The sequence below is a fragment of the Hyperoodon ampullatus genome, assembly GCF_949752795.1.
Source record: "Hyperoodon ampullatus genome assembly, chromosome: 15".
In the NCBI taxonomy this organism is placed as follows: domain Eukaryota; kingdom Metazoa; phylum Chordata; class Mammalia; order Artiodactyla; family Ziphiidae; genus Hyperoodon; species Hyperoodon ampullatus.
The window spans coordinates 53,666,217-53,692,888 of NC_136928.1; the positions used below are offsets into that span (position 1 = coordinate 53,666,217).

Below are 26,672 nucleotides of genomic sequence, written 5' to 3' on the forward strand. Positions count from 1 at the left end.
CTCAGAATAGAGAAATATTAGTAAAGATGGTGACAAGTGATAATCTTCAACACATATTTTAGTGATGAAGCTAGTTTAGTTAAAAATTACGTAACAAAGTGATTTGTAGATACATATATCTATGGAAACAGAATTTTCTGGGCAAGTTTTGAAAACTGAGACATTTCTGGGCATTTCCTTTTTTGTTCAGCTACCTGATCTTCTTTCCCTGCATCCTCATTGTAGGGCAGGTAACTCATCTTTCCAGCTTGCCCAGAAGCTCCATTGAGTATGCCACCTTAGGGTCCTTCTAAGACCCACACCAGGTTTATATTTCTATCTGGTACATCTTACTTTGCTTCCCTCAGGCCAGCTCTGGTTTACAGTGTGCAGTGGGTTTGAGGAAGAAAAAGAGCCTTTCAGATCTTCCCATTAGTGCTGCCATGTGCACTCTATTCCTCTTTCGGCACCGTCGACAGGCCCTGCTGGTGGTTGTGAGGTTGCCACAAGGGTGCCAGGCTGAGGGCTGTGCGGTGCTGAAACTCAGCCATGCTCTGCTTATTACACTACATGCCTTGGCGTGGAGCTTTATTCACTCACAGGAAGAGTACTTTTTCCTTAATTCACCTGTAGGTGGTGCATGGGCTACTGGAAGCTCCGTCTCTTCTTTTCTCATGGGGTAAGTGTCTTGCTACTTTGGAAGAAAGTCACCCTGAATTCCAGACAGGGCTGGCCCTCCCCTTAATCATAGGACCAGAAATCATAGGACAGTTTTCCTGGATTTCAGATGAGGGACTTGTGACCTGAAGTTTTAAGTGTCTTTTTCAAGGTCCGTGGCTAAGAGGTGATGGAAGGCAAATTAGAATCGAAATCCCATTTAATTTTTTCAGAAGGTATTTCTTTCTACTATAAACTGGCACTATGTACACTAGACAAAATATTTCATAATATTATATGCAGATCCCATCTTCAAGGATGTGACTGTCCATAAAGGGTGAAGGTATATGGTGTGTAAATGATTGTACCACATAGTGATTGCACATGATAGGTTCTCCATTCATATTTTTTAAATAGTTGTTAAGGCAGCATTTATGTTATATAAGAAAAGACAAATGTATAAGAAAAGTATGTAGTATACATAAGTAGACATATACATATATACACACATACACACACACACTGCTTTGTGAAACCTAATTTTCACTTACCTAACTCTTCTGTATCTTACAGAAATCTGTTTGGAAACTCTTTTGTACTACAAAGGAAAGAAAAAGCATATGTAATCAGCTAACAGAAGGGGAAAACTTTGGCAGCAGTTGTCAGTTTGTAGCTGAATACCAAGTCTATCAACTGTATGTTGGGGACTTGATGGGGAAGGTAGTAAGAGAACAGGTTTTCTGGTGTTTTCCTTGTGATAAGGATTGATTATAGTTGGAGTTATTTGGCAGCCGTTCTGTTCTCTCCATTTCTAACTTTATTACTACTTGCTCTTTTCAATTGTTACTTTCCTTTTTACTTGCACTCTCCTTGGTCCTTCCTTCCTAATAAACAGGACTGTTTTCATTGCCATTACTACTATGAGTTTTTCAAAATATACTAACACTGTATATGAACTTTTTCATTACCCACGTTAAGATTTAACATCAGTGAATCACGTTAGTATTTACTATCCATGTTTTAGGAGTTGATAATGTAGTTTGTCAGTTAGTCACAACCTTGTTCTCAATTGTACTTCTACCTAGTTCCCCTCCTCATTAGCTTTATAGTGAACAGGGACAGAAAATATGGATGAAATATTAGAAAATAAAAAGGGGTACCTGAAACAGATGTCCTTGAACTATTAATACTGTCACACAGAAACAAGGACACTCTTCTAGCTTAAGTAACAAGTAGTCTTCATGCTAGTTATTTTGCTCTACATTTATAGTAACTTTTAAAAATGTTATGCTGTGTAACTTCTACACTTTTAAAACAGTATATATATTTCAACATGTGGAAATCAATTAATAACCCGTACAAATAGACTAAAGAACCAAAAACCACATGATCATTTAAGCAGAGGCAAAAAGGCAGTTGACACAGTCCGACACCATTTCATGTTAAAAACACTCAATAAATTAGAAATGGAAGGGAACTTTCTCAATCTGATGAAGGGTATTAATGAAAAATCCATAGCTAACAATGTACTTAATGGTAAAAGACTGAAAGCCTTTCCCCTAAGATCAGGAACAGGACAAGAATATCCACGCTTGTCACATCTATTCAACATTGTACTGGAGGTTTTAGGTAGGGCAGTTAGGCAATAATAAGAAATAATATCAGCCAGATTGGAAAGAAAGATGCAAAACTATTTCTGTTTTTCAGTTGCACTTACATATAGAAAATCCTAAGGCGTTCACACACACACACACACACGCACACACAAATTAGGGCTAATAAACAAGTTCAGCAAGGTTGCAGGACACAAGATCAATTAACAAAAATCAGTTGTATTTCTATACACTACCAATGAATAATCAAAAAATGAAATTAAGAAAACATTTCCATTTATAATAGAATCAAAAAGAATAAAATATTTAAGAATAAATGTAACAAAAGAAGTACAAGATTTGGGCAATGAAACTTACAAACCATTGTTGAAAGAAATTAAAGAAGGCCTAAATAAGTGGGAAGATATTCCATATTCATGGACTGGAAGACAATATTCTTAAGATGGCAATACTCCCCAATCTACAGATTCACTATAATCTCTGTTAAAATTCTATTTTGACTTTTTTGCAGAAATTGACCAGTTTATTCTAAAATTGAGAGAGAATGCAAGAGACTCAGAATAGCCAGAACAACCTTGAAAAGAACAGAATTGGAAGACTCACATACCCAAATTTCAAGACTTACACAAAGCAACAGTAATCAAGACAGTGTGGTAATGCCTTAAGGATAAACTTATATAAATCAATGGAACAGAATTAAGAGTCCAGAAATAAAACCTAACTTTTAATTAAAAAGGTGCCAAAACAATTCAGTGGGGGAAAGAATAGTCTGTCAACAAATGGTACTGGGACCACTGAATATCCACATGCAAAAGAATGCTTTTGCTTCCTATCTTATACTATATTTAGAAATTAACTCAAAATGGATCAAAGTCCTAAATGTAAGAGCCAAAATGATAAAACCTTTAGAAGAAAACGTAAGTATAAATCTTTGTGACCTTGGATTAGGTAATGGCTTCTTAGATAGGACACCTAAAGCACAAGCAACAAAAGAAAAATGGTAGATTAGATTGATCAAAATTTAAAATGTCTGTGTTTCAAAGCCATACCACTAATAAAATGAAAAGACATTTGACAGAATGGGAGAAAATATTTGCAAATCATATATCTGATAATCATATATTTGGTATCCAGGATATATAAAAAACTCTTACAAATCAATGATAAAAAGAACCCAATTAAAAAATGGACAATGAATTTGAATATATTTCTCCAAAAAAAAAAAACCAAAAAAGATACACAAGTGACCAGTAAGTACATGAAAACATGCTTAACATCATTCATTATCAGGAAAACACAAATCAAAACCACAGTGAGATAACCATTTCATATCCAGTGGGATAGCTATAATTTAAAAGGTGGACCATAACAATTATTGGGGAGGATTTGGAGAACTGGTGAAAATGGAACTCTCATACAGTGCTGGTAAGGATGTAAATGGTACTGCCACTTAGGCAGTTTCTCCCAAGGTTAACATAGAGTTACCATGTGACCCAGCAGATTCACTTCTTGGTATATACCCAAGAAAAGTGAAAACATGTTCACACAGAAACTTGTATGTGAGTGTTCATAGCACCATTATCCATAATAGCCAAAAAGTGGAAACAACCCAGTGTTCATCAAATGATGAATAGATTTTTTTAATGTGGTATATCCATTCAGTGGACTATTATTCAGCCATAGAAAGGAATGGCATACTGATACATGCTACAACATGGGTGAACCTTGAGAATGAAAGCTAAATGAAAGAAGCCAGACATAAAAGGCTGCATGTCACGTGATCTCATGAATATGAAACATCCAGAATAGGCAAATCCCTAGAGACAGAAAGTAGATTAGTACTTGCCTAGTGAGGGAGAATAGGAAATGACTGTTAATGTGTATAGGGTTTCATTTTGGAGTCAATGAACATATTCTGGAATTAGGTAGTGGTGATAGTTTCCTACTTTGTGAACATAGTAAAAACCACTGAATAGTACCTCAAAGATGGTGATGTGAATTCTATCTCAATAACAGGAAAATTAATTTTTTTAAATGTCTTAAAAGTTTATCATTTGGTCACCTTTGGAGATTGCTATGACGTGAACTCATTCTGCACACTGGTAAATTTATGGAAATAATTCTGTACTAACTGATAACAGAATGACCAAATAGCTCATGAAGGAAAGCTTTTTTTTTTTAATGGTAGTTTTTCTGAAAATTGTAACTAATTGATAGTAGAATATCACTAATTTGCTATACCTACTGGAATAAGTAATGATAATCACTGGCTACTAATGAGGGAACTTGATGAATGGATCAAGCTGGTAATCTGTTTGATCCATCTTAACATTACTAAAAGACATTATGTGTCTCCTGCCTTCAGTCTGTCAAATCAAACAAGGGAGTTTTCTTTCTTGGTTGGGGTGGCGGATGGGTGCCCATTCACTTTGTAAAACAATCCTCTACAGTTTTGATAAGGTATGCCTCAGCAGGCATCCTCTTTCATCTTCAGACACTCCTGTTTTAAGTTTACTGCTTCTGGCAGTCTTTGTCGGAAAGTTTGGTTTAGGGCAAGATGGAGTTTGTGTTTTGATTTTTCTTTTCTTTTTATGTTTTTGTATGATTCTTGAGAGACGATAGGGTCCTGGATGACGTTACCAAGTCATCTTGAACCTAAGGAGTCTTTGGGAACCAAGTCAATGGCCTAGGTGAGAGATAATCAAGACCTGAGCTAGGACAGAGGCGATGTTGATAGAGTAACAGGACAGTGATGTGTTTGGGGATATTAGGCAAGGCACACAGTAGGGACTTCATTAATGTTTGTTAACTGTTGAATGGACATAAGTGGGTTTGTCCAATTTTAGGGTTTTATTGCAATTATGGTATGAATTGTGCCAGTGTATCTGTGGTCCATTTCAAGAGTTACCACACATAAATTGAGTATCTGTGGTCCATTTCAAGAGTTACCACACATAAATTGAGTCAGTCATGTGCTTCTAGAGGAGAGGTTGCAAACTGGTGGCTGATAGGTCAAATCTGGCCCACAACTGTGTTTTATTTGGCTTCCACAATAGTTTTTTTTTTCCTTTAATTTGTTGCCAACTTTTCAAAATAGATTTCACATAAAAGTTGGGGTTTCTGGCTTCTCTTGAAAAAGCAGAAGATCTGGCAACACTGGGCTTACATTCCCCTCAAGGCAGCAACTTCAGCTGAAGCTGAATAGTGACTGCATTAGACCCAATCCTCTGCTGCCTCTGTCACTCACTGTCCTTATGGGCATTTGAGTTGTGATCCTTACTGCAGTGGTTTCAGGAAGCTATCTTCTAAATCCTACATTGTTACTTTTAACTACCTTTTTTCTTATATTGCTATTTAACACACCATATGACTCCTATCTAATTAGAATATAAGCTCTGTGTTAGCAGGAAGTGTGTGTGTTCTATTTCTGGACATTCTCCATGGGGTTGGTATAGGGCCTTACACACTATAGGGAAGTCAGTATATATTTATACATCTCTACTCTGATTTGGCAAGGTAATTGAGGAAGCCCAATATCCCATGGCTTTCAAGACATTTTTTTTTTTTTTTTTTTTTTTGTGGTACGCGGGCCTCTCACTGTTGTGGCCTCTCCCGTTGCGGGGCACAGGCTCCGGACGCGCAGGTTCAGCGGCCATGGCTCACGGGCCCAGCCGCTCCACGGCACGTGGGATCTTCCCGAACCAGGGCACAAACCCGCGTCCCCTGCATCGGCAGGCGGACTCTCAATCACTGCACCACGACATTTTTATGATGTAGGAAAGCGTCTTGACACATTGGTTTGGAAATAGATCTGCTTTATTATTACCATTTGAAGAAATGATTCATGTTTATAGCTTTTTCTTCTTATTTCTGTGAACCAGTTGCCTCAGATAATCTTAGGGTTAAAATTACTTTGTTAAGTTACTGCAGTTGTGTGGTTAATAACATTTTGTATATGATATTAAATATTTTCTTGGCCATATTAATAATGTGGATCCTTTGAGTTAGGTCTGATAAGTATTTTTTCATAGGTAAATGATTACAGAAAATAAAAGGAAAGAGCTGAGCTCTTTCTTGGGATATTCATCATCAGAAATTATATGGGAAAATGAATTTATTGTTTCTTTTTAAGTGTTATTTAATGATACAAGTACAAAGAGATAATGAAAACAGTTGGTGGTAATATTAGAAGTATAGGAAAAAGCTGTGTTGTGTGCATGTGGTTGGATTGTAGAGCTCAGTTTAAGAGGAAGTCATTGAGGTAATTACTATAAAGTTATTGAAAATTGTCTTCTTTTATGGACATAAACCACATCTTCTTTAGCCCCACACTAGGCAATCGGGTAATGATTTTGAATGTCTAGTTTGAACATTGTAAATGTTGGTTTCACGCCATGAATATTTCTTAACCTTTATTGTGTATTTATTTTTACATTAGGTGAGAAATTCATCTACACTTCTCTTCAGTACGTTGATCACAAGAATATTTGGAGTTAAAAGGGGAAAGGATGAACTTTCCAAAAAAAATAGGTAAGCTTCATCTAATGCTAACTTTACTTTTTTACAAAATATTGTCCTGGCCAAAAATAATTTTTGGAATTTTGCTTACTTTTATAGATTCATCTACAGCATAAAACTATAAAAATACTATGGTAAATTAACCTATGCTGCCAAATTCTAAGCCCTTGGGCAAAAATATCTACTGTTTAATAAGTGGACCTTTCAAAGCAGCAAAAAAATATATATCAGAGTAGCAAGGGCTGAAATGTAGAGCTTGTTTCTCAGTGCAACAGCTAAAGTTTGTTTTTTTGTTTTGTTTTGTTTTGTTTTTGATTTACGTCTTCTTCAGGTATTCCTGAAATGTCCTTTATTGCTTTTTCTTGATGTGTCATCAGGTACTAGCTTGTGCAATATCTTTGCTTTTATAGTAACTGGAAGTTTAAATGTTTATAGTACACTCATCTGGACATGTCCCAGATTACTTTTACATTAACCTCTAACCAAGGGGAGCAGTTACGGATGTTGGTCACACAGAATAAACAATGCTTTTTACTTTTAGGTCTTCGGTGTTATGTTTACTCTCTAAGACATTTTCCTCTTAAGGTTTTTTTAACGTCTGGGAAAAAAACTTACTGAAATATTTTGATTATGAGTAATTTTTAGATACAATGCACAAGTTCTGTTTGTTGGTTTTTAAAGAAGAGAAGCTTTGAATAGCTGTTTCTTTAGCACTTAGGAGGGTTTAGTGTTAGTCTAGTGGCTTGCAGTTGTTAACACTAGATGTCACTGTCGCTGCATGCTTAATCATTTCTTAACTTCATTTACTATATCTGATTTGGCCCAGTGGTCTTTCTCTTGATGCTCTAGAGATAAATCAGGCCCTATTCCTCTCCTGCCTAAAAAAGTTGATGATCACACTTTTAAGTCAGGTTTTAAGCTTTTGTTTATTAAAATATATTTTCTTGTGATGGAACTGAGTCTTAGGAATGAGAAAATATCATGAAATAATTTTATGATGCACCGTTGGTAAATATAATGAAATCTACTGGTAGTTCTGAATTGTTATTTAAATTGCTATTTATCACCCTATAAAATTCAATAAATATTTAAATGGAAAGCAGTTGGCTGTAAGTGTGAATTCCTTGAGTATACTAAGGAAATACTAGAGAGTTTTTTTTTTTTAGCTGAATTGTATTTCTAATAATGATAACATTATTCCTTTGAAAGGTTGATTGTAATTTTTACTATTTAGCTGGTTCCTAAATAAATTCTTCCTGTCACTAGTTTGAAATCACTAATATTTGTTTCTTTTTAGCTTTGCTTATTTTGTTAATAATTCAATAAAGTGCTATGGTTTAAAACAGTTTGATCATATTATAAGGCCATGATAAATAGTGCATAAATAAAATATGATATGAGGTTATCAAACAAGTGAAATGAATGTTTAAAACTGAACTCGAAAATGAAGAAATGCTTTTTTTCCCTTTTACTTTTTATGAAGTGAGTGATTCTTGGATGTGTATATAAATTTTGCTTTATACAGGAGAAAATGATCAGATTCATTTTATGTAGATTGCATCTGAAGGAGGGTGGAAGAATAGCACAGGGAAACCACACTGTTGTAATCTCTTTGCCACAGCTTGCTGATGTGAACCTCCATTATAAATTCATTCCTCATAAATAAGAAAGGTTACAAAATATGTAACTTTCCTAGAAAGAGGGAAATAGAATATTCATATAATTGTTTTGAATAAAGCTGAAGAGTGAAATGAAGGTATGACAAAGTTAATTATTTTTAATGTGATAAGCATTTTTGGTAGGAGTTTTTATTTCAATAACCTGAAAGTTGGTATATGTCATTATATATACAAGGCTTCTGTTCTTTGTTTAACCCTTAAAGAGTATATTTCTCGGCAGGACCCACTAGATATGCTCTGCAAAACCTTTAGTGTCTTAAACTTGCCATTATTTGTAATGATTCTTCTAGCTGTAGTTTGTTTAATTATGTCACTTTTGGATGAAATGTTTATATACCTGTCCGCTACAATATTAACTCCCTGTGGACAGAACCTTTTGCTTCTATTCTGTGTATGTATCATGGGCACTGTAAGAATGCTAGTAATAATGATGTCTTGTTGGTTGGTTACTCAACCACTGAATAACTAAACTCAGCCAATGAGACCTCATAGGCCAGTGAAGTCTACTTTCACAGCCACAGATTGTTCTGTGCACAGTCTTGCAAATGTGTGGTCTTGATCAGAAGGGAACTGGACAGAAAAAGGACATCTGCCTTTCCCATCTAGTGGGAAAAAAGTTTATCCTGGAGTAAACAGACTTAGTTTCTAAGCATTTTGCTACCACTGGAGATGACCTTAATAGACTCCCTTACCCGCTTTGCACTTCAATTTCTCCATCTATAGACCAGGAATAATAAGATCTGTGTTCTGTACTCATAGGGCTATAGGGAGAATAAAACAAACTAGTAACAGTTCATTTTCTTTTAAAATATTGGAAGTCCTATGCAATTAGATATGTAGTTTGCTTTTTCTCTGTTACCACTTCTATTATTGTACTCATCTCATTGTCTTACAGTTCCCCTGTGCTTTTGGAGTACAGGGTCAGTATCTTATCCTTATTTTTGTATACCTGGTGCCTAGCATAGTGTCTGGCATGTAATGGCCAGAAATACTTGCTTACTGAATAAGCAAATTTTGTTACTAGATGAGAGATGAGAAATCTGGTGTCTACTCCTGGCTTTGTCACCATAGACCTGCCATAACCAACTGAAACAAGTTAGTTAACCTCTCTGGGCCTTGGTTTTCTCCTCTAAGATAAGAGATTTGGACTATCCTTGAAGTCTCTTTATTTCTATCAAATACTAAACTAGGCTTTACGTAATTGTTACTAGAATTATGAGTTTGGTGAACTGCTATGTTGCCAGTGCCTAGAACAGTACCTGCTTGGTGGTAGGGACAAGAAGTTCCCGTTTCATGTATAAAGAAAAGAGCAGAGGTTCTGCATCCCCATTTATAAGTATATAGAGTATGCTTGAAATGATTGAACTCTAGAGCTCACTAGCCTTGTTCTAGATGTGTCTTTTGGATTATGAAGAATGAGAAAACATGTTTCACTTGTTTGTTTTAAATAATGGTATTACATTTAAATTTTCTAAAGCTCCTTTCCTTTCTATTTATTACCCCTGGAAGGACTTGGCCCGACAGAATGAGTAATTGATCCTCTGTATTTTTTTTTTTGTTTTTTTTGCGGTACGCGGGCCTCTCACTGTTGTGGCCTCTCCCGTTGCGGAGCACAGGCTCCGGACGCTCAGGCTCAGCGGCCATGGCTCACGGGCCCAGCCGCTCCGCGCCATGTGGAATCTTCCCAGACCGGGGCACGAACCCGTGTCCCCTGCATCGGCAGGTGGACTCTCAACCACTGCGCCACCAGGGAAGCCCGATCCTCTGTATTGATAGAATCAGAAGCTCCTCAGCTCTGTGATGTGAGGAGGGTGCTGGGCATTCCAGAATAGCCTCCATCTGCACTGTGAGTGGGCTCACCTTGGTAGTTCCTCATTCCTTACAGGGCAGGAGCTAAACCAGTGTGATCTTTAACTCTAGGTCTTTCTCTTTAGCCCCTTCGTGTATTAACCTTCAACTGTTCTATTCCCAGGTAAAGGACAAATATCAATATACATGTAGTAGTCTGAAAAGCTTTATTTTAGACTTTGCCAAAGCTTCATACAGGTGCTCAGTGTACAGAGTGTTCTATAGCTCTTGTTCTCTCTTCATTTTAAATCAGTCAGCCAGTAAGAATTCGTAAGCATTTGTCACGAACTCAATATTGACACGGTAGAGGAGTCCATGAGAAATATAAAAGGTGGACCTTGTTCAAGGAGCTTACGTTTCAGCTAGGGAAACGAGAATTGTCATCTGTTGTGAAGCAGATACAAATAGAAGACAACATACAGTAATCAGCTGCACAATATGGTCTGAATAATGGCTGCGTTAGAAGTTCACTAGTGGGAGAGTTGAGTGGAGCACTTGGGGGGACTGTGTTTCTTATAAAGCTTTGGGGATGAGTAGATTTGGCGTACATGGAAACAGGTAGGTTGAAAAAGAGGAACAAAAGAATAATAATCTTGTTTTCAGTGTTAAGTACAATCTCAATTCTGTCTTGTTAGAGAGAGCTCATATTCAAATTAATGGCTTAGGATGATTTAATACAGTTTAAGAGGAAAATGTTTGTAAAAGGATCACCAGGTCCAAGTAAAATTATTTCTAATGACTATGTTAGGAGATGTTAAATTGTATTTGTTTTATTTTCCTGGGTATAAATAACAGAGAATTGCTTTAGTCATTTCCCTTAACGTCTTAGTTGTGTAGGTCTGGAAGGATCCTCTGAGGGACATCTAGTCTAGTCTAGCCCCTTGCTTAGAGACAGATTTTGAAGCAGTTTCCAGACAGATTGGCTTCTCTCCTGTTCTTCATGTTTTCTAGGAAAAGAGATTCCACAAGTTTTTGTGGTTACCCACTCCATTGTTTAGGAAAGAATTGGATTCTCAAAACTAAAATTGGGAGCTGTAGGGCAACTAGGTTTTTAAATTTTAGAGAATGTAATTATTAGAATTCAGAATAGCTTATTTGCTTTAAACTACATAGTAGTTTGTAGCAAGTGTCTATTTGGCCAAACTGAAGATTAGAATTTTCTTTTGACTGTGGCCAGGATAACCTTAACATCCTCAGACCCAGTGGATTTTCGTCTTCTCCATTTAACAAGCGTTTATATTGCATTTTCACTCTGGGCCCTCTGCTGGGCACTGGGATCCAAAGATGAATCAGACATACTCTTGGCCCTAGGGAAACTGACAATCTAATGAAGAATATGGCAGTTACCTGTGGCGCTAGAGTCTCTATTCCACTCGTGTAAAAGGAATGGAGAAGTTGTGAAGGGAGATGGCATATCCTTAGCGCCTATTTGCTTGCTTGGCATGTGCCAAATTCTTTATAAGTGTCTATTTTTCCTTCATCACAGCCCTGCAGAGTGGATAGAGTCATTCTAATTTCACACAGGAATAAACTAGGGTTGGTGAGATTGAGTTATTTGCCCGAGGTCATACAGCCAGAAAGTGGTAAAACTAGAACCCAAATCCAGCTACATCTGCAGAGCACATGCGGATTTACCCACTGGCACACACAGCCCCTTATGAGCAGTGAGTCACTTTTGAGAGTGTGGCTTTAGATTTTACATCCTGAGACTGTGGGAAATGAGGCACTTCACCAAAGTCTCAGTGTGGAGCCAGGACTCTCACATCTCCCATGTGGCAAGTTGATTTTAAGACCTTTTCATTACCCCCAATAGGATATCAGTGTGGCCAGTAAGCCATTTATTTACCTCTATAAAACTCTGGTATTTGATGATAGTTTGGTGCTATGGGGAGAGGATTTGGGGGTTTTGTGATAATCTTTGTCTATTGTATGATGTCTTCTAGGCTTAACCTCATGTTTTTCCAAATCTCTGCTTATATTTTTCATTCATATATTTAATAATTATTTTAATAATAACCATTATTATATTAGTTTTTATATTTAAGAGGACATAAGAAGCCATCCAGTCCCATTCTCATTTTGCAGATGTGAATATTGAGGTGCTCAAGGTCACACAGCTAGTGCTGGAAATAAAGTTAATGGTTGCTTTTAGCTCACAGTAAGCTCAGCTAGAACATTTAAAAATTTTAGCTGATTATTTATAAATGGAGTTTCTATTAGCAACAGTAATACTAGTTTGGATTCAAATAATTTGAAATTAAGCTAAGAGCCCCAGTGTTTTGATACGGTCTGGAGGTATCATTCATGCATTTTCCACAGTTGTTTACAGAACATTCGATCTGGTTCTTTAGTCAGAGTAGGTAAATGTGTATTCTTGGAGACTGAGAAGTTAAGTACAAGTCTTGTGTAACCCTTGTTCAGAAGTTCTTAAAATCAGAATTAAGTCTATTCTGACACTTTGGCCTACTGGAGAGTTTCATGTTTCAAGTTTTTGTTCATTCTTAGGTTCATGGATCACAGGTAGGAAAACCACAAATAAAAATTTTAACCAAAAAGAAGCTCTTAAAAAGAAATATGTTCATGAACTTGAAGTGGGAATTAGTCATTGTGTTCTTAAATATTGACTCTTGCGGGGACGAAGTAATCTTTGTTCCTAAGTACTGCTTCAGGCCATTGCCTTCTTTAATAACTAAGGCATTGTTGCTTTAGTTTGAGCATGTTCTATGGAATTTTGGCAATGCATGCATCCTCTTTCTGCATCTCAGTAAAAGCATGAGCAAATATTTTTTCTTAGCTTTGGTATTTTTGTAGCTTACATTTTATATGAACCAGACTAATATAATATAATACCAGGATTACATAATTTAGGACGTCAGGATTTCTTCCAGGACTATGAGATAAAGTCTTCATTTATCAGGGGTTTTACAAGCAGTATTTGTTGCTCATTCAATACCTGCAGAGAAATACCACAGAGCTCTTTTCCAAATGAGAAAATGGAGTCAAAGAGGTTAAAACCAGAGGGAACAGTTTCTTTAGAACTTGGATAGTATTTCTTCTTTATTCAGAACTTAGTCCTTATAACTATTGATTTTAGTAATGGATAGTTTAGAAATTCCAGGAATTTTGAACTATTCTTGTTACACACCAAACTTTTAATAAAATACAATCAATAAAATTTTTTCATTGAATATTTACTATGTGCCGTGCCACTCTAATATGTACAAAAGTAGTTTATGACATGGTCTTGGATTTCAAGGATTTTATCATTTACTGAGAGAGAAGACCAACGTGTGAGCTAGCTTAGGAAAAATGAGTATCAAACTCTGATATTGTCAGGGGATGAGGGGGTCAGAGGAGGATGAGGTCGGGCTTCGTGCAGGAGTCAGGCTTAATCTGGATTTGAAAAAATGGATAGGATTTGAATAGGTAAAGAGGAGGATGTTGCATATAAGGTTATATAGGCATGAACAAAGATATCGAGGTTGGAACACATGTTGTATATGTCTGAGAAACTTAGAAGATAAACCAGACCAGGACTGAAAGCACATGATGGAAATATTCATCCGTTCATCCATTTAGTCATTTATTCCTAGAGCCAAGGATTCACTGACCATCTATTCTGTGTAAGCACTGAACCGTGTTCTGGGGCTATATCAATGAGTAAAACAAATAAGCCAAGGAGACTGGTTTGAATTTTACACAACATTATGAATCATTTATAAGTTTTAGTATTGGAGTATTCCATGATAAAGGCATTGTTTTAGGAATCAGTTGAGAAGTGATTGCATTCTGTGTCCCCCGCTGGTAGTATTGGAGAATATGATGCAAGACCCTGGAAGAAAGTTACTTAGAAATAACTGATACTCTCTGTAGATTATTAAAGCTCAGTTCCAGCTTGGTGTGGGTTTTTTCAGCATTTATTCTTTTTGTTACTTCTAAATTGAGTAGTGACTATATTAGAGGGGAATATGCCTTATGTTTTAAGGATTACTAGCTTCCTCAAGATATTAAAAAGATATTTATTGAAAAGTAAATTATAAAGTCAAGTAAGTTTTGGAAATGCTGGATTAAATAAAAATTTCTTTATGACAGGACTTCTCAGAACATATAATATGCTACAGTGGTTTTTGTGACTCTTCAAGAGTGGGATGTAACATGCAGTATTTCCCCAAGTTAAAGAACTTATATCTGGGGAATTTATATCTGGGGAAGTCCACCAGATATAAATTTAAAATGGTATCCTGGCATATAGTAGGTGGTAAATAAATATGAATCAATGAAAATTTCATAATTTTAGACCTTTTAAAATCTTATATTTAAAGTGCCTCTTTGGGGACATCCCTGGTGGCACAGTGGTTGAGAATCTGCCTGCCAATGCAGGGGACACACGTTCGAGCCCTGGTCCGGGAAGATCCCACATGCTGCGGAACAACTAAGCCCATGCGCCACAACTACTGAGCCTGTGCTCTAGAGCCCGCGAGCCACAACTACTGAAGCCCACGCGCCTAGAGCCCATGCTCCACAACAAGAGAAGCCACCTCAGTGAAAAGCCTGCGCACCACAACAAAGAGTAGCCCCCGCTCGCCACAGCTAGAGAAAGCCCATGTGCAGCAGCGAAGACCCAACGCAGACAAAAATATATAAACAAATTTATTTAAAAAATTAAAAATACATAAATAAAGTGCCTCTCTGGGAGAATGAACTTCATATCCTAAATCAGTTTCTTCTGTCATTTTGTCAGAAGAAGATAACATCTGTTTTCCCAAAGCCTTGATCATTGACAATGGGGGAAATAGGGCCTACACCCTGGTTGATGAACTGATCAGCAGGGTCAGTACCAAGCCCATCAAGGTGTGATGTATGTATCTCTGTGTGTGTGTGTGTGTGTGTGTGTGTGTGTGTTGGAAAGGCAGGTAGGGAGAGAGGAACAGAACAGTAACCAGCTTTGAAATATAGTAGGTAAGGCCTTAGGATCTACTATGATGGCTGAGTTCTATAGCTTTGGTCTGTTTGTCTTGCTAGCAGCATACCCTGTTGTTGTCCTTCATCTCCCAAATAACAGCTCCATTTGTTAATATTTAAACAGAGGCTTGCAATAATTCAGACTTGAAGCAGTTAGAATGCTTTTGGCTGCAAGTAGCAGAAAACCGAAATCAAAATTTAAACAATAAGGAAAAGTTATTGTCTCACATATAACCAAGAAGTTTTAAGGGGGATTGATTCGTTCCAGGTTGATAACGTCATCAGAGACCCAGGTTCTTTCGGTTTTTTGCTGTGCCATCCTGGATGTGAAGGCATTGGCCTCAGGCAAGCATCCTTCGTGGTTTCGAGATGGCCACAGTTCCAGCCATCACATCTAGATGCAGTACATGCAATATTCAGTGGCCTTGTGGCATCCCTATTTCTTTCTAAGAATGAGAGCACCACCTCTTGTATGTGTTCCCATGCTGTCAACTCCACACTCTACAGACTTTCCTTAACATCTTTGTGGCAGAGTTAACATCTTAGTGTGCCCCAACTTATCCCTGACAAGGGAAATGGATCCACCATAATTAGCTTAGACTAATTAGGATTCTCCAGTTGGATCTGGGATTGGTGTCAGCCCTCCTTGAAACATATGACTACTCAGAGAAGGGTGAATACCCAACCAAAGTCAAATACTGTTAAAGGAAGGATGGGATGAGGGAATGGATTTTTATTAGGTGACTAATGATGTCTGCTGCTACACTCTTCTAGGCTATCTCAAAAGCTGTGAAAATGTTTCCATTTCATTAGGAAGATAAATAATAATATATGTAGTATTTTAGCCTAATAGGAAAGTGTATTTTTTTCTTTATTTGTGCAATTCCTCCATATAATTTTTAAAAGATATGAAGTAGTAAAAGTGTCTGGATATGTGGTTCTGTATAATTCACTTCTGAAGGCAAGCCTTCATTATAAAATTTTCGCTCAGGAACAAAGTTTTGTCTTCACACATGAAAAAAGTTTTGTAGAGCTTTAAAATAGAGATGCTAAATAAAATACAATGACTTTCTAAGTCAGAAAATGCTACTCTGCAATATGGAATACGTCTCTGATTCATAGCTAATCTCTAACAAGCTAACAGAATGTTAACATTGTTTTTTATTATGAACTGTAATTCACTTTAGAATTTGACCTGTATATTACAACATTGATTTTGTTATTGTAGGGCCAAAAGGTGTGAAGTCAAATGATCTAAGTTTATTGGAATTGGTACTTAATTATTTTAATTTTTTAACCAAAAATTCCTATTCTATTTAAATTGAGCATAGTATTTTAATGTTGGGGCCTCTGAATTCAAATTAGACCAACTGTCTTGAACAATCTCTCTTTCTCTATCTGCCAGGTTTTTTTCTTTTCTGTCTTTCCAAACTGTTAGCGTTTTGTTCTGTACAAACTGCCTTTATAGAAGTGGAACAAGAGGCTGTCTAGGTCAGGGCAGACCAGCCCAGCTCAGCAGAAGATGGGGTCAGACTGGCTACTTTTGACAAGGATCAGTAAGTCTGATCCAGGTGCTAAATCTTGGAGGTCTAGAATTTTCTACTCTATAAACACATTCCTAGAGCCATCCATTGCTCCTAATACATCTTTGTCTTTCTTCTGTTTACCTCTATGATGACTCTTGTGAACAACTGATTTAGATACATATAAATGGTCAATTACACACTTCCTCCCTTTAATTCACTTGATCCCCATTTTCACCCCCTACAATCCAAGCCCTCCTTCTAGGCCACTGGTTTCATTTTTATAGTTGGTGGTCTGTTTAGATGGTCCAACATTTTTTTTCTTCATCATTTATTCAGCAAACATGCTTACTACGTTCAAGACTGAACACTGAGGGGAGTATAGACATTTATAAAATACGGTCTATGTATTTGAAGAATAGTGGAAGAAGTGAGCTAAGACTTGAACTCAACTGTAATGCAAGGTGGAAAGCCATGAGTACTCTGTTAGCTCCTTTCCTGTCTCTTGGGGGAGGAGCCTGCATGTGCCACTCCTACCATTTCCTCTCTTCCCTGCCACTGCATAAGTGCGCCTCTGCAGAGCTCACACTCTTCACACACTCATCCTTTCTAGACTCTTCCTCCTTCCCATCCAAGTTCTTCTACCATTTAGGCGGGAAAGACTCATGCGACCATTTCTTTATCTTGCCTTTGTTCTATCTGTGGGACAAGCAGTGATTCAGATCATGACCAGTAAACAAGAGGGCAGTATTAGTGATATGCCTCCCCTATCTATATTTGGAAATGAAATTCTCTGTACTAATAAAACAGTGTCACTGGCCTCTGACGGTGGTGAACGCCCCCTTTTTCCCAGAAACACACCACAAGTCATCATCTCTTTCTCCTTTCTGCTTTTAATTAAGCCAACTTAATTTTCCTTAAGCTTCAACATTTTAGGGAAGTGAAAGAGAACTTCTCTTTCAATGGTGTTCTCTTGCTTCGATTAGTTACTAATACTGCAATAACATAGGCTTTAACATTTTATCATTGTAAAAGTATAGTGTTTCAAAGGGGAAGTAAATATATTTTCTGTGGGTTATCTGCAGTGCCACCATTTATAATATTTATGTCTTTGGAAAACGTATTTCAATTGCCAGATGATCATTTATAAGTTGTAGCCCTTTCTACAGATGGACATATCATTCTCAAATACTTGCTTGTTCTTTTCCTTCATGTTTTCAGCCCTGACTGCCTTCAACATTGTGCTGCCATGCACTGCCAAACTGGTTGGTTCACCCATGAAAATTGAATTCCAGGGGATTCATGGCATTTTCTATGGAGGTTTCTTTCTCTGGAAATCTCTTCTTGCCCCCACCCCCAGTTAAATTGAAATGTAATGATTTTTCTTGGTTTTGTGTATAATACCACTCTTTCTAGCATTTTTAAAATTTTTATTTATTTTTATTTATTTATTTTTTGGCTGCATTGGGTCTTCCTTGCTGTGTGTGGGCTTTCTCTAGTTGCAGCGAGCAGGGGCTTCTCTTCTTTGCGGTGCGCTTCTCATTTCAGTGGCTTCTCTTATTGCATAGCACAGGCTCTAGGTGCACGGGCTTCAGTAGCTGCGGCACGCGGGCTCAGTAGCTGTGGCGCATGGGCTTAGTTGCTCCGCGGCATGTGAGATCTTCCCAGACCAGGGCTCGAACCTGTGTCTCCTGCATTGGCAGGTGGATTCTTAACCACTGCACCACCAGGGAAGTCCCTCTAGCATTTTTAAGTAACATTCCTTACGATGGACAAATCATGGTTAACTTAATAATTCTCTTACTATTAAATATTTAGTTTGCCCCTAGTTTTTAAAATATTTTTAATAATGGTGTGGTGAGTATCTTTATTTTAAGAAGTATTTAAACATGTAGGGTTATTTCTTACGGATAGATTCTCCTTGGTGTGATTTCTTGGCAACAAAGTAATATAACTAGTCTTCAGATTCTTTTTATATATTGTCAGATTTCTTGATAAATTAATCTGGAAAAACAGTTTCCCCTTGTCACCTTCTTACTCAGGAATTTTCATTAGTTCTCTATTACCCATGGTCTAAGGTCTCTGCCCCTTTGATTAGCCTTTGTGCTTTTTGTTAAACCTTTTTTTGTTTTGTTTTAACCAACTCTCTACCATTGAGCATTTACAGTCCATCTTATTTTTCCACACTATGCAAAGTGGTACAGGGAATAACCTCATACATTTTAGCTTCTCCCATGTTTTTTGGATTATTTCTTTAGGATAAATGATCAGAAATAGAAGTACAGACTTAAGGAATATAAACATTCCATGAAACTGATAGCCAGACTTCTTTTAAATAAGATATCAATTTACAAATTTGCCAGCACATATAATCTTTCTAGTAGTGGGTATTATTCTTTTTTTAATGCAAATTTAAAAGAATTTATGTGGGGGGGAATTACCATGTTGTTTCAATTTATATTGCTTTTCTTACTAATACGGTTGAACATTTGCCCACATTATTTGTTGGTTAATTGTATTTTCTTCAGCTTAGCTTTCAAGGCCCTATATAATTTGAACCTGCCCTTTTCACCTTATCTCCTGTTAGTCAAACCCACAAATATTTATTAAACTTCTACCAACAAATACATATACTCTAATCAAGCTAATCTGCCTACCATTCCTTTGAGATTTTCCTTTTTGTTGCTTTTATTCATGCTTTTTCTGCTCCTAAAATGCTTGTCCCTTCTCATCTACTTATCGTATGCTGATTTTTCGCATCCTTTGAGATTCAACCTGAATCTTTTTTTCCCTCTAGGAAGTTTTCCCTGACCTGACTATGGCTTCCTTGAGAGCAGGGCCTGTGTCTGATGCCCCTTTTGGCCCCAGTGCCTTGTAAAGGGTCTGCCTTCCATAGGAGGTAAAGAAATGATCTATTGATGTTGCTAAGAAAATGCATGTTAAGTTAGCAGCTCTAGATTTAACTTCTGGCTCTGACTTTGGGCAAGTTTAGTCCCTTGAGCCTCACTTTCTTTATCTCAGCATCATCGTATACTGGGGATGATACTAGGATCTGCCTCCCAAGTTGCTGTGAGGAGTAAGCATGGTAATGCTCATAAAGGGCCTGGTGTAGTGATGCTTGGTGTATAGGAGGCTCTCTTTCAGTGAGAATTGTTTTTAAATTAACTGAACGAATAAACTGGTCATCCCAGCACTCACTGGTCTCCCTTTCCTTAGGCCTCTTCCTGGTGTACCCCAAATGATGTGTGCCGTCTCTGTCTTGTGTTGGTACTGCTTCTTATGAATTAGTTAGGTACCCTCAAATCAATTCCAAGTTCTTAAGGGGAGGGATTGTGTTTTAAGTTTGACGTATATCCTAAAGCACTGTGTAAATACAGATTGGTTAGGTATAGCTGAGTAGCTTTGGTAGCAGTGAAAACGAGGGCAAGGCAGTGATGAAGACCTCATTTTCTGTTTTTTTACTGAAACCTTTACTGGACCTTTGCTAGAAGAAATTATTTCTCCTAGGGCCTTTAAGAAATGTTTACTTTTGTTGCTTGTTCAGCCAAATGGAGTTAGTTATTCAGTAGAAAATGGTAAAAATATCCAAATAACACCACTGGATTTCACTTTTACATATAGTGTTTCAAAGTGTTGTATTCATTAATATTTGTGAGAAACCTATGGTTAATACCACAAGAAGTCATAAACTAAACCAGATTTCCCCCCTTTTTAACTTTCACATGGCTTGGATTAACAACAGTGTTACTCCCTAATTTACACCTGGGATTTAAAAACCCTTCTCAAAACGCTGAAACAATGATTCATATTTAGTCACCATGTGACTGGGTTATTTTCATTTATTGAGAATATAAACAACAAAAAACATCCTGGATAAAGAGCTCCATGTATTTTAACTAGTGACAGATGCTATGATCAGAATTTCTACTTAAGTCAGGCATTTTTGACATACACCTCAAGCCTCACAATTAAGCTTTATGCCTTTCCAAACATAACAGTTAACCAATAAACCAAAATATCAGCCTGGTCTGGCTTAGCTCAGCGGTCTTTTGATTTCTTCCAGTCTGTTTGATGTGGAGGCTTATTGAGATTTATCTATTGAGCTGTTCATAGTTTGTAGGGCTGAGAGCACTGGTTATATTATATAAGATTCCATTAGTGACAGTAGAGTGTAGACAGTCTCTACAGTGTAGATAATTTAGTCAGTTGTGCTGGTTTTGTTGAAATTTTTAAGACTTTCGTCAAGATTTTTTTTTATTAATTCTCAGTGATTTTTGTTATTTCCCAGTTTATACTGTGAGCTTCAAAACAGATGTAGTTTGATTGGTTCAATTTAGTAGAAAGTTTTTTAACTTTCGGTAGAAATCTCTATGTAGATTGAAAACTCTTCCACTTATTTGGACCAGTTTATCCACAAGGGAAATAAAAATTAAAAATATACAGTAATCAATTATAAATACTTGGTATATGGGGAGTCAGATATCATTCCATTGTATTGTTTGTGAAGGTAATAGGATCAGTATTCCCAACTTTATAACAAAAACTGCAAAGGACTTTCATATACTTATGTCATGTAATCCTTGTTGGAATACTCAATAAGTATTATTGTCCTCATTCTAAATAACACACTTGGAATTTATATTATTAATTTGCTACGTGTCTCATATCTAGTATGAAGCAGAGCTGGTGGTCAAATTCAGATATGACTCCTAATCCAGTTATTTTTCCATTACATTAAAGCTTTTTGTTCTGTAATATACAATGTTTCTAGAAGTAACAACGTCCTGCCAAACAGCTTTCCACTGGTTTTATCACGTCCTCTTTCCTAAGAAGTAGATTAAAATTACTCATATTTACCCTGCTGGAGATAAGAAAGTAAGATCATATTGGAGAAATAATAAAACTTATTCATTCTTTCTGCCTCAGTTGCCACATGTATCGAATGGAGGAAACAACTAGCACTCACCTCACAGGGCTTTGGGGTGGAGTAAGTGAATTAATACATGCAAGGAGATTGAGTGCCTGGCATAGAGTAAATGATAACACATTTTGCTATTATTGCCATTCATTTACTCAGCAGTGTTTATTCACCCATTGCTACATGCCAGGTAATGTGCTAAAGTGTTGAAAGATAAATAAGTCAAAGTCTTTTCCTTTAAGTGTCTCACAGTCAAGGGAAGGAGACATACAGGAAAGTACACACCATTGGCATGAATGTTCTGTATAGAGGCATGCAAGGAGAGATTTGGAAGCGCAGAGTAGGGATGAGTACCTGCTGTCAGAGGAGGCTTCCTATAAGAATCAGGGCCTGAGCTTGAAGGATAAGTAGAAGTTAGCCAAGAAAGCAGTAGAGGAAGAAAAGGGAGCCAGGAGGACAGATGACAGTGGTAAAAGGTTGGTGTGAACACGTTTGTTCAATCCAGGATTTCTTGAAGACTCTAATATGCTGATAGGTACTGTGACTTTCCAGTCACAATATAGTTACTCGCTTAAAATGTTGAATTATGGAATCCTTTTTATGGAGTAGTTTATGAAGAACTATGTTTTAAGGAGCACACTTTGGGAAACTGTATAAACTGGGTGGTGAGAGGTAAGTGCAGGTCAGAAAGAGGGTAGGCAAGGACAGTGGAGAAGGGCATGTTGATTAGAGATATTAAGACAGTCAGTTTAACAGTATTTAATGAAAAATGAGGAGACCACAGAAGAGGAAAGATAATGAGATGATGGCAGATTTGGGGCTTGGGACAGCGTCTGGGGCTGATGGTGCCATTTACAGAGGTGAAGATTTAGGAGGAAAAACAGATTGGTGATGGATGGGGGACATACTGAGTTCAGTTACTGTATCTGTTTTGAGATGCCTGAGGGACATCCAATGGAACATATTCATCAAGCAGTTCAATATCCTGGGTCTGGAGCATATGAATGAGCTCTGGGCTGGACAAAGGAGTCGTCCGTGAGAGATGGTATTTTATGCCAGAAAGTGAATGAGAGAACCCAGACGGGTGAGGATAGACTCCTGGGGGCATCACTGTTTAAATGATGTGTGGAGAAAGAGGATCTCTCAGCAGAGATTATTTCGACAGTCTGATATTCTTTGGGACATGTTTGTCAGTTCCCCTGTGCCCCCCTTTCAAGGTCCATGAGTACTTTGTTTTGTTTTTTTTGGAAAGTGTCTGACTCCACCCATGCAGGAAATCACTCTGTGGGCCACTCCTCCCAAGAATCTGGGTAGTTGTAGAAAGAGGCACTTCACCCACACCCTAAGCTCTCTGCCCATGAGTGTGAGATATTCTGCCCAACCCTTCTGAGCCCAGAGGGGGAAGGTGGAGCCATGTTGCACTGTTAAGTTTTTGAGCATGAGGTCCTTCAGTGTAACTGGAAGAATCTTGATAGAGAAGTATTCCACTGGATTAAACAAGTTCAATGGATTTTAATTTTCCTGATAAACTATTATTAAGAAATTGTTTTGGAGATTTACTCTCTGAGTAGGATTAGCTAACCTACATTTTTCATTTGGATAAATGATTCTTTAATTAGAAACCAAGATTTAGGGAATAGTTTCCCATTGCTTTATATAGTGTAGAGAAGGTATGTGAAAATGCCAAATGAAGGTTTTCCTCCTGATAGCGAGAAGCAGGGAAAACAAGAGGAAATTATGATATGTTAAGGGAAAGGATTCTGTTCATCCAGTGTGCCTGCTGTTATCTTCAATTCTGGAAGTCTCTGCCGGCAGTTTTTTGTTTTGTTTTGTTTTAATTTCCACTTCTTGTTGTGGGAAAAGTTGCATATTTCTGGCAAAATGTTCATTACTGGCTAGGGGCGCAACAAGCAGTCCTTTGCCAGAGAATTAAGCAAGCAGAAGTCTGTCAAAACAAATATTCTAGTTTGAAAATATAGTCCTGCAGGGGGAAATGGGGAGGGGTGGATAGTGGAGGAGGCCAGGGCATGTTCTAAGGCTGAGTATTTATTTCGTAAGAATTCTGTGTTCTGAAAGATTGTTGCTGGTAGGAGTGCTGAAGAAAACACGATTGTGGTACATTAAACGTACTGATGAGCAAGGATGGACTTTCTGGGGATTTTTGGTTTGCTCTTGTGTTTGGTATTTAGCTCTCATAATAACAGCCTTCCCTAAGAGTGAAACATTTTGATAACAAATAGCCTTTACAGTTAATTAAAGAGGCATTTAACAAAATTTATGTTTACATGGAAGAACTCTCAGTCCTGAGGATATTAAAAATGTATAAACAAACATGCACATAAACACACAGTTCACTTCATAAGCATTTATTTGGCTGGGAAGTGCCAACTTTTTATAATTTCAGTCTTAAAAGTACTGGCCGATTGATTCAAAAAAGCAAAGTTTGGTGTTTTTTTCTCTTCCCAACTTTTCCTTGTATTTCTTCCTTGTTACTTTAAAAGAAAATCATTTCACAGAAGAATGATTATATAGATTGGATAGATGCAACGTTTTGAATTTCTTTGCCATAGAGTTGCCTAAATCTATTATAAAGTTGCTCTTCAAGTTGGAGAAACATAGGCTGACCTTTGTGTTACTTTCCACTGGGATGGGGTGGGATTAACTTTATTAAGCCTCAAGGATGAAAGTCCTTGCACACAGAAGTGGATTTTGAAGATTTCCTGACCATATATCTGCATATAACTGATGTTATTTTTTGAAAGAATTTAAAAAATAAAAGGTACTGCATTGTAATATTGAAGTAGATGATCGAACAGAATGTATTCATAATAAAGAGAATCCCTCAAAATATTATTAATGAAATACAGACCGATTTATTCTTATCTCCTTTTGGCAAATTTTAGACTTGCTACCATAGGCAATTCAGGAAAAACATACATGCCTTCTTCTAGAGCAGTGGGAGGAAACCCTGCTCTTTGATTCTGCGATTTGATATACTTCAGTTACTGGAAGAAACATTAATTAATGTACTTTAAAAAAAATTTTAGTAATTCAAAAGAATAAAATTTTTTCGAGGGGTTGAAAAGATCATGGTGCACCATTGGAATTTGCCTTCAGTAAATGTAACATTTGTTTTCTAAAGAATTATAACAACATACTTAAATTCCAGAACAGTAAGCAAAATAGCTTAAGTTCACTGACTTGAAAAAACATTCTTTTATACTGCATGGTTCTAAAATAAATACTTAAAAGAAACAGAGAGCAAGCCATTCTATCTTGGATTTCATTTTCCTTCAGATAGAACAGCTAGAACAAACATTCTTGCTAGTTAACATTGCCTGTGTTTTTATGAAGTTAATAACTGACCTGTCAATCACGTCCTATATAAATACGGTAGTTGAATGCTTTCTGCTTTAGAAGCACTTTTATTTACAAGAGCTGCCAGCCAAGATTTCCAAAGGACTCCACGGGCTGTTTGCTTTGATCTGTTTTGAGGGCTGGTCTCTTTATACCTGTTGGTTTGCTATTTATGATACCTTTGTGTAATCAGGTATGGGGAGAGCAGATGTGCAGAATAAACACGTCTTAAGGAAACCAAGGCTCAAGAGAAATCGTGTAATTATGCACCAACAGCTTTAAAAAGAGAGGGAGAGAATATTTTCTTAAATCAACTTAGCTGCTGTTATGACAAGAGAACAGATGTTGTGGTATTCACCCCAGAGAAGGAAAAGATTCTCTCTTAAATCTCAGTTTATAATGAATGGAGGTGGTGCATTTATCCCCACCCTTCAAACTGTTGCTCTCCTTTAAATTTGTAAATTGCTGAGATGTTGCAGCTCTTCTCAGTTGACTTTGACCTTTGACCTTTTTTCATTGCTCCTTCACTAGGAAATGTTTACCACATGTCTCTCTCCAAATAATCAGCTCTCTGTGGGAAGAGTTACCTTTGCATTTTGAACTGAAAATGGCTTTTAACATTTAAGGCAGGTTTCAGAAAGGGATGGCTTTTTGTTGTGTTTTGTGATTTTGATTTGGGGTCCCCCCCTCCCTGTACTGAGGGGACCTGAAAGCCAAATTCATCTTTGTATTCTCCCACAATGCCAAGCATAGTGCCTCTAATAGCGTCAGGGCTCAGTAATGAAAGAATGGCAGAAATTAAGAGAAACCCAAGTCCTTCGGTCTTGTTTCCAAAATGATCTGTTGATTATTTGGTTTCTTTCATCTTTCAATTAAATGTTGCCCTAATAATTGCTCTACATTATATTTACATATTGCTTTTCTCTAGGAATCTGAATGTTTTAATACATTGGAGAGATTAACTTCTATTTTACTTTTTTATTTAACTTTACTTTAAATTGGAAAGCTTCCCCTACCTTTTTTTTTTTTTTTTTTTTTTTTTTTTTTTTTTTTGCAGTACGTGGGCTTCTCACTGTCGTGGCCTCTCCCGTCGCGGAGCACAGGCTCCGGACGCGCAGGCTCAGCAGCCATGGCTCACGGGCCCAGCCGCTCCGCGGCATGTGGGATCCCCCCAGACCGGGGCACGAACCCGTGTCCCCTGCACCGGCAGGCGGACTCTCAACCACTGCGCCACCAGGGAAGCCCCCCTACCTTTTTAAACTAGAAAATTTTCCCTCACTCTACAGTGCTTTTTGAGGGACTGATTTAGAGATTTCCAGGCAGTTGTTCCCCCCTACTACTTCGGGAAATTCTCTTTATACTTTTTCATACATATTGACAGGTTTTGGTCGGCAACTTTTCCTGTTGTGACACTGGCAGGAATCTTAGACTTTCTGTGGAAGAGTGCCTGAACATGTCCTAACATTTAGAAAGCAGGTCTTTTATTAATCAGGGTTTTCTCCTTGCTTTCATTGTTGCTCAGAAAACTTTCAAAATCCAGTGTCTTTAACTGATAATGATTGCTATGTATTTGGTTCCTTGTTTATAGTTTTTATTTTTATCTTTTTATGTTTTGCTT

General features: G+C 37.3%; 1 protein-coding gene across 1 annotated transcript in view; it reads left to right on the forward strand.

Annotated features, from left to right (window-relative positions):
* THADA (THADA armadillo repeat containing) overlaps positions 1-26,672 on the forward strand; it is a gene marked incomplete at both ends in the record, with an annotated part of 312,306 nt that overhangs the window by 84,614 nt on the left and 201,020 nt on the right. Inside the window, one exon of the mRNA XM_079720411.1 lies at positions 6,688-6,779. Coding sequence (XP_079576537.1) covers positions 6,688-6,779 — 92 coding nt within the window. The remainder of the gene's footprint in view (positions 1-6,687; positions 6,780-26,672) is intronic.